The sequence below is a fragment of the Macrobrachium nipponense genome, chromosome 7, assembly GCF_015104395.2.
Source record: "Macrobrachium nipponense isolate FS-2020 chromosome 7, ASM1510439v2, whole genome shotgun sequence".
In the NCBI taxonomy this organism is placed as follows: Eukaryota; Metazoa; Arthropoda; class Malacostraca; order Decapoda; family Palaemonidae; genus Macrobrachium; species Macrobrachium nipponense.
The window spans coordinates 75,893,617-75,903,618 of NC_061109.1; the positions used below are offsets into that span (position 1 = coordinate 75,893,617).

At 36.1% G+C, this 10,002-nt stretch overlaps 1 protein-coding gene across 1 annotated transcript in view; it reads left to right on the top strand.

The window, feature by feature from the left end:
• The window catches only part of LOC135217627 (uncharacterized), a 9,409-nt gene extending 7,785 nt beyond the window's left edge, over positions 1-1,624 (top strand). The window contains exon 2 of the mRNA XM_064253592.1: positions 1,537-1,624. Within this exon, the coding sequence (XP_064109662.1) occupies positions 1,537-1,624 (88 nt within the window). The remainder of the gene's footprint in view (positions 1-1,536) is intronic.
• Positions 1,625-10,002: the final 8,378 nt, after the last annotated feature.

The following is a 10,002-nucleotide window of genomic DNA, read 5'->3' on the forward strand; positions in this document are numbered from 1 at the left end:
TAAACAGGGAAAAAATTAACTTCATATCTCTCGTTAACGCATGGAGAGGCTATATGATTGAAATATATTCCCCTTCAAAATTTGGTTGTGGGTGTAGTTCATTACAGCGTGAGGGATGTTCCAGGGAATTCGGTTCCTTTGTGAATCAGGACGCCTTCGATGCACGAATCAAAAGCCAAATAAAGTTGAAAGTCTGAAATATGGAATCTGTCCTAAAATTACGCGTCCGCTCGTAAAACGAAATCTGCTTCTACTCTATTAGATTCACATCAACCGTGCATTTGATGTCTAGGCCAGTCCCTTACGACGCTCCTGATTGGCTGTTGATAACCCAATCGCAGGGTTGGAAACTCTCAGTCTCTCGAGAGAGTTCACATAGTAGGCTGTATGTTCCACCTCTTCTGAAAGACGTATCCCAGGAGAAGTGGAACATAAATCCTACCCATGTGAACTCTCGAGAGAGACGGAGAGGTTCCAGCCCTGTAATTGGCTTATCAACAGCCAATCAGGAGCGTCGTAACGGACTGGCCTAGACATCAAATTCGCGGTTGATGTGAATCTACTATAGTTTGTGGTATTCGGTATGAGATGAAATTTATTCATTTGCTGTAGTTGCACGCTTACTTTCCTTTAATTGCTTTTAATGGAAGCTGCTTTGTGTTTCCATTCTACTTACATTCACGGGACGGACACCTTGTGGTCCTGTTTTTAAATATCCTGATCCTTGAAAGTGTTGTTCTAAGATATTCTGATCTTTGAAGTGGTTGTTTCACTATATTCTGGTCTTTGAAAGTGTTGTTCTACAATATTCTGCTCTTTGAAGTTGTTGTTTCACTATATTCTGGTCTTTGAAAGTGTTGTTCTACAATATTCTGATCCTTGAAGGTGCTATTCTACAACACAAAACTATTGCTGTTTTTTCCCCACTTCCTCCATCTGTACCATTCTCGTTTTTCCTTTTGCCTATGAAAGTGGTGGGTGGGTTAGTTGCTTGGTTTAGATGATGACGGCCTTATGTCAGCAATGGCCTTTGTCCCATGGTAACCTGTAAGTGTGGTAAGTTGTGTGAAAGGTGTTAGGATTCCCTGTTGTGTCTCCCTAGACTGACCAACCAACAGAGACCATCAGTGCAGTTGAATTGATAGACGATGAGGCTCTTGACATCTGTCACACACTTTCGTCGTTTTCAGAAGAATCGGTGTCGATTGGCTCATGAAGTTCTCCAGAAATTAAACCCCGCTAGTTAGGGAGTTCCCTTTCGTTTCTGAAAGCGGAGACGAAAGCAGTAGTGATTCAACAAAAGATGATTGAATTAAAACCAAACCTCTAATTCCGTTTTCTGGAACTGAAAAAAAAAAAAAATTCTAAATTTAAATCACTTTTTCATGCCTGATAATAGAGATGAAAGCATTAGTGATTCAACGAAAAAAAAAAAAATATTAAAACCAAACCGTGTACGATACCCTCTAATTCCGTTTCCTGGAACCAACAAAAAATATGTGAAATTTAAACTAATTTTTTCATTCCCGACAACAGAGATGAAAACAGTAGTGATTCAACGAAAGATGATGGAGTTAAAACCAAACCGTATACGAGAGCCTCTAATTCCGTTTTCTGGAACTAAAAAGAAAAAAAAATGCTAAATTCAAACCACTTTTTCATTCCTGACAAAAAAGAAGAAAACAGTAGTGATTCAGCGAAAAAGAATATTAAAACCAAACCGCAAACGATGCGCTTTATTTCCGTTTTCTGTAATCAAAAAAAAGAAATGCGAAATTAAAACCAACATCTCCTCTATCACCAGGTTCCCAGAGCAGTTGGAAGGAAGGAAGCATTAAAAGCTGGAACGATACACTGCAAGCCAAGTCCGACGTTGCAAGATCGAATGTCTTGAGGAAATTCGGAACCAAAGTTGAAATATGAAGACACCTGACTGAATTTCCCACGCTTTCACTCTGCTGCGCTGAGACGGAATGGAGTTTGTGGAGTGGGCGGTGGAGTGTCTTGTTAACCAAAGGAAAGAAAAACGATTTTATTCTCCGTCTGACTTTTGGTGTGTGTATATATATATATATATATATATATATATATATATATATATATATATATATATATATATATGTGTGTGTGTGTGTGTGTGTGTGTGTGTGCGTGTGTGTGTGCGTGTGTGTTTGCTTGCTTGTGTGTGATGTGTATGCAACGATATCTGTATATATATATATATATATATATATATATATATATATATATATATATATATATATATATATATATATGTATGTATACTATATATATGCATATATATCTATAAACAGATGTATGTATATATACACTATATAAACATATATATATATATATATATATATATATATATATAGATATATATATATTATATTATATATATATATATATATATATATATATATTATATATATATATATATATAGTATATATGAGAGAGAGAGAGAGAAAGAGAGAGAGAGAGAGAGAGAGAGAGAGTTTGATAGTTATACAGACAGATAGAAATTAGAAACGTGCACTATTTCACGGTAGAATCCAGTAAAAATATTAAATAAGCAGTTAAACTCAAATTGTTGCTAAATTTACTCTCCGCTGAACGACCACGGCAAAGTAGCATTTAGAGAAGGGAAAGTCAGATTATAAACACACATCAAATAGTATATAACTGACTCCTAAATCAGAGTGATTAAAAGCGTTGAGACATTACCTCGTTACCTCGAAGTTATCTCTGCCTGCCAAAGTTTTCCAAGAAGTGGAGGTTATCCAAGAATTTCAACAAGGAAAAGATAAAGTGCACTTGCAGTTACTCCCCCTGCCCCTTCCCCATCCCTTCAACAACACCTCCATCCCCCCACCCCTCAAAAAAAAATTGAAAAAGTCTACGTTTGGCGTCTTGAGCAGTTGCTCGTCAAAAGAGTTTTGGGGGAAACTTCCTAAGGACATGATGAGAGCATCCCCCTTCCCTCCGGTTCCCGCGTCCCACGGCCTGAAAAATCTCCCCTCCCCAGAAGTTGGTTGAGGCGTGATATATTGGCCACACGGAAAAGAATGAAATCATAAAAACTTCAAAAAACAACAGCAGGTAGAGCTGTTACGCACGTGAAGAAATTGTGTCAGGCACTCGGGAATTCATCAAAGGCCTACAAAGCGCCTCAGTGGCGTGGTCGGTATGGTGATGGCATGCCACCTCGGTGCCCGCGAGTTTGATTCTCGAGCATTCCATTGAGGGGTGAGAGATGTGTATTTCTGGTGTTAGAAGTTCACTATCGACGTGGTTCGGAAGTCACGTAAAACCGTTGGTCCCGTTGCTGAATAACCACTGGTGCAACGTAAAAACACCGAACAAACAAACAAACAAAAATCAAAGGCCTATGAACGTATGACAGGTACCTCAGTTTTCTCTTTGTTAAGCTTTACTTTAATTTTTTTTAGATATTATTATTATTATCATTATTATTATTATTCCGAAGATGACCCCACATTCATATGGGGCAAGCATACATGCGCTATTGACTTGCAATTCAAGGTTCCAAATATGGAGGTCATTTGAAAGAAGATACGAAAGATAATATGAAATACAGAAAGAAGAGATCAGTTATTACAAAATAAAAACAAATAAACCAAGAAATGGGACAATAATACCAATACTATGAGAGCATACCTCAATCCAAACAAGTTAATTGTCTAACCGCCTATGACGCAGTTAAAATAGAGAAAATCTCTATCCTCATGGTTTCAGAATATCTCAAGAATGACCAAACAGAAATCGACGAAACGTGATACGTGGAATTTCTACTTACCTATCTCAAGTTAATCAAATTATCTAAAAACTGATTTACAGCTGTCATTGTTTTCATATAAGCAAATCGTCAACAGATGTACACTTAAGCTCTCTGCCACTTTATTATTAGAGTTAATGATAATGATAATGTTGTGGTTATTGTTAGTTATATGATTATTACTACTGTAAGGAAGATTTTTATAATGACGATGACAGAGACGTAATCACTTCCGAAAATGATCGAACGTCCAAAAGTAAGATCCCGTGCTGGTATAAGGGCAGCTTAGCCTATAAGAACAAGAAGGTGAAGGAAATTGCTTTGAAAATTTATTTTGGACCGTGATCATTTAGGAATAGATGATTAAGGTGTCATTTCCATTATTCAGTCGGCGAGGGAAAGAAAAATGAACAGAACTGCCATTCAAAAAAAAAAAGGCCTCTCTTCCACTGAGGGGTTAGAGATGTGTATTTCTAGTGATAGAAGTTCACTCTCGACGTGGTTTGGAAGTCACGTAAAGCCGTTGGTCCCGTTGCTGAATAACCACTAGTTCCATGCAACGTAAAAACACCATACAAACAAACAAAAAAGCCTTTCATCTTATTTATTCGAGTATTTTTAATAAAAGAGAAAGATGATAAACATTTATCACTGAAAGACGGATCAAACGTCATACGATCGAAAGATTATTACCAGCACTTGCTAGAGAGCTTAATGATTCATTTTCTGTTTGAATTATACTGCATTTTCCGGGACTGTTGTCTCCTAAGCTGAAATTGATAACTCTGATGGTCTTACGCATTTTCCTTTAACGTTTTATAAGCGGATAATCATGTCATAGGACATTTCCAACCATTATTATCTTCTCGGCTAAAAAAATACTTCAAGCGAACTAAATGACTTATCTCTTAATATCTTATTGGGAAGTACATAATGAATTATTATTTGATACCATTTCGATTATCCGTGTGAAGTCGTTACATTATAACCACTGATAGTGATAACCATGTCATCATTTATTTTATTTATAAAAGAAACTCGATTCCTTTAAAATCGTTTATCTTGAGAAGTACATAAGGAATTATTATTTATACCATTTTGATTATTCGTGTGAAGTCGTTACATTATAACCACTGATAGTGACAACAGTGTCATCATTTATTTCATTTATATAAAAGAAAATCATTTATCTTAAGAAAAATAAGATGATCTCACTTCCCATGCAAGAAAAATAAGTTGTTGCGACTTATCCAGATCACCTTGTTATTCAGCGGAAATTTGCGTGTGTGGAGAAAATATCCTGAAATTCTTAACAAAAACAAAACACCAGGAAAGTAATACGTTCCTCGGTCTGTTCTTGAAGGACCCTGGAGTCCAAGACAAACACGAACATTCAACAGTAATAAGTGGCAACGCATTTCTTCCTTCTTTCACCTTTTTTTTTCTCCCACATGAGCTTTCTAGCTTCCAAGATCAACTTTATAAACAACTCTGCTTTGCAGACCTCAGAAACATATGACCGGAACAGCCACAGCTATGTTGAAGTAATATTGTCCCGCCCAAGGCAAACACTTCGCGTTAATAGAGGGTGTCCATAAAGTCCCAGTACCATTACAAGTATTAATTGCTCAGAATGGTGCTGGGACTTTATGGACACCCTGTGCGTTTACTTTCCATACACAAACGTACGAGGTACCATACGCCATATATATGCGGGCTGCACGATTGCAACTAAGAAGAGGTTTTATAGATTATTTAAGGGGGAGAAATTAATATTTTTTATGAACCAATTTAGCCGGTAGCCTGTCATTCTTGAGGGAATGAGGACTAAAAAAATGAGTGAAAAAAATGCCAGGTATATAAAAATATATGTGTATGCGTGTGTACATACATACACACATACACACACACACACACACACATATATATATATATATATATATATATATATATATATATATATATATATATATATATATATATATATATATACTGAGATCTATTACATCTTAAATACTAGAAATATTGATAGTATTATGTATGATAAAGTTTCGCTGGATTTTTATTAGCATATTGTTAGTACTCAGGCAGAGTTTTCTCACTGTTATAATACTTTCGCTGGCATGAACAGCGATCCACTCACTTCCCTAAACAGTTTGGTCAAATATTAAGATTCAAAAAAGGATTATTGTTTCGAACGAGAGATCCAAATCCATCCCAATTGATTCGAACGAAATTTCGTTCTGCAAATTTTGCCAGAGGAGTCCGACCTCGTATTGTAAGAGACGAGGGGTTAATATTTGTTCGCAGATTACGTCCATGCAAATTGAAACGCACATTACAATGAACCTAGGCCAATTTTCAATTAGGACAGACGAGCGAACATAAAGGTCTCTTCATGTAATATTTAGCGGACTGCAAACGACCGATGTTAGCTCTGAGAAATGTATATCCCTTTCTGGGGATCCTGATCGAAGGTAGTACATCCGCTTTGGTTCCGTAAGATTATAATGAAATAATATCTTGATTTTCATTTTGATATTGATATAGCAGAATGATATTATAATTAAGGGGGTTGGAGAATGTAAAACAGTTCAAACGAGTGAAATTTTCATCTGACAAAAGGCCTCCTAATGAAGGATTTTGGTTTTAAGATACGAATCATGAACCAAAACAGTAAATTGAATATTTTGATGCAAATGATCTTTTTGAAAAATTAAACAAAGCCATAAGCAATAAATAAAATCGTTTAAAGGGTCGACAGACAATAATAGAGAAAATGGGATGTTGTTTTACAAGCCCTCAGTTATATATCTTCTATACTAATATTATTGCCAAACTTTTAAAACACAAATTCATATTTTTACGAATCGATTATTATATCCACTAAATGCCGTGAGTCGAGAGGTTTAAAATGAATTACGCAAACATGACAGATTTTCTATTCGTGTGGGTCCTCAATTTTCTTAACGGAATATGTACTTGATACCTATGTGATAAATATGCTTTCTGGTTTTGGTTTTGGTTTTTTTGAGCTTTATTTCGTATCCTCATATATATGTATGTATGTATGTTATGTATGTATGTATATATAAGTGTGTGTGTGAGTGTGAAAGTATATATGTATATATATATATATACATATATGAATATTTATCACATCAACCGTGGATTCATATAAATCATTCGAGCTACAAAATTTCCTCCTTTTTAATATCATATTCGCTTACCTCGGAATTGATATATTTTCATATATGTTTTTTATTCCGAGGGGGAATTTTTTTTATTTGATAATAATTTCGTACCCCCATGGGATCGAACCACCGTCCAGTAGGACGGGGAACGAAATCAGGATCGGACAGTGACACTACCGAAACGGCTATCAAGAGAGGCTAAAGGTTTATATCGATTCTTGACCATTTCAAATCAACGTCGATCTCGTTGTATTTGTAATTAGAATCGATATGGAACCCCCTCCACCATGGTAGCCGATTCGAGCGTTTGACCCACGCAGCCTTATTATGAATATTTATCACATCACCGTGATTCATATAAATCATTCGAGCTACAAATGTCCTTTAATATCATATTCGCTCTACCTCGGAATTGATATATTTTCATATATGTACCGAGGGGAATTTTTTAGTTTGATAATAATTTCGTACCCCCATGGGATCGAACCACGTCCAGTAGGACGGGGAACGAAATCAGGATCGGACAGTGACACTACCGAAACGGCTATCAAGAGAGGCTAAAGGTTTATATCGATTCTGACCATTTCAAATCAACGTCGATCTCGTTGTATTTGTAATTAGAATCGATATGGAACCCCCTCCACCATGGTAGCCGATTCGAGCGTTTGACCCACGCAGCCTTATTATGAATATTTATCACATCAACCGTGATTCATATAAATCATTCGAGCTACAATGTCCTTAATATCATATTCGCTCTACCTCGGAATTGATATATTTTCATATATGTACCGAGGGGGAATTTTTTAGTTGATAATAATTTCGTACCCCCCTGGGATCGAACCACCGTCCAGTAGGACGGGGAACGAAATCAGGATCGGACAGTGACACTACCGAAACGGCTATCAGAGAGGCTAAAGGTTTAAATCGATTCTGACCATTTCAAATCAACGTCGATCTCGTTGTATTTGTAATTAGAATTGATATGGAACCCCCTCCACCATGGTAGCCGATTCGAGCGTTTGACCACGCAGCCTTATTATGATATTTATCACATCACCGTGATTCATATAATCATTCGAGCTACAAATGTCCTTTAATATCATATTCGCTCTACCTCGGAATTGATATATTTTCATATATGTACCGAGGGGGAATTTTTTAGTTGATAATAATTTCGTACCCCCATGGGATCGAACCACCGTCCAGTAGGACGGGGAACGAAATCAGGATCGGACAGTGACACTACCGAAACGGCTATCAAGAGAGGCTAAAGGTTTATATCGATTCTGACCATTTCAAATCAACGTCGATCTCGTTGTATTTGTAATTAGAATCGATATGGAACCCCCTCCACCATGGTAGCCGATTCGAGCGTTTGACCCACGCAGCCTTATTATGAATATTTATCACATCACCGTGATTCATATAATCATTCGAGCTACAAATGTCCTTTATATCATATTCGCTCTACCTCGGAATTGATATATTTTCATATATGTACCGAGGGGGAATTTTTTAGTTGATAATAATTTCGTACCCCCATGGGATCGAACCACCGTCCAGTAGGACGGGGAACGAAATCAGGATCGGACAGTGACACTACCGAAACGGCTATCAAGAGACGCTAAAGGTTTATATCGATTCTGACAATTTCAAATCAACGTCGATCTCGTTGTATTTGTAATTAGAATCGATATGGAACCCCCTCCACCATGGTAGCCGATTTGAGCGTTTGACCCATGCAGCCTTACTTTTATTAGAATTTTATTTTCACAATCACCGTTGATTCCATTATAAAATCATTCCGAGCTACAAATGTCCTTTAATATCATATTCGCTCTACCTCGGAAATTTGCTATTATTTTCATATTATCGTAACGCGAGGGGAAAATTTTTTAGTTGGAGAATAATTTTCTGTATCCCCATGGGATCGAACCACCATCCAGTAGGACGGGGAACGAATCAGGATCGGACAGTGGACACTACCGCAAACGGCTATCAAGAGACGCTAAAGGTTTATATCGATTCTGACCATTTCAAATCAACGTCGATCTCGGTAATGTCACTGTCCGATCCTGATTTCGTTCCCCGTCCTACTGGACGGTGGTTCGATCCCATGGGGGTACGAAATTAAATTTATCAACTAAAAAATCCCCCTCGGTACATATATAAAATATATCAATTCCGAGGTAGCGCGAATCTGATATTTAAAGGAAATTTTGTAGCTCGAATGATTTGATATGAATCACGGTGATGTGATAAATATTCATAATAAGGCTGCGTGGGTCAAACGCTCGAATCGGCTACCATGGTGGAGGGGGTTCCATATCGATTCTAATTACAAATACAACGAGATCGACGTTGATTTGAAATGGTCAGAATCGATATAAACCTTTAGCCTCTCTTGATAGCCGTTTCGGTAGTGTCACTGTCCGAATAAATAAAGGACAAGACATCGAAAGGACTTGCAGCGGTACTTCACTGTTTCACTTTCCTTCATGGACTTTTGCCTTTATTTACATACATACATACATACATATATATATATATATATATATATATATATATATATATATATATATATATATATATTATATCATATATATATATATATATAAATATAGATAAACCTTAGTAAAAACAATTAATTAAAAACTATGTAACGAGATGGGATCTTTCCTTTTTCTGGGGAGACGGAAATATATATATATACTATATATATATATATATATATATATATATATATATATATATATATATATATATATATATATATATAACATATATATATATTATATATATACATCTTATATATATATATAATATATATGAATAACAATTGATAACGAAGTATATAAAATGTGATGCTATGTATAAATAAATGTTTTGCCACGGAGGAAAAAATCAAAAGCGAGAGAGGCAAGAACTTTCGCCTAGCACGACCCTTTACTTAGGCACAACTGATCATACAAAGCAAAAAGATAGTAAAAGTAGGCTTAATTTCC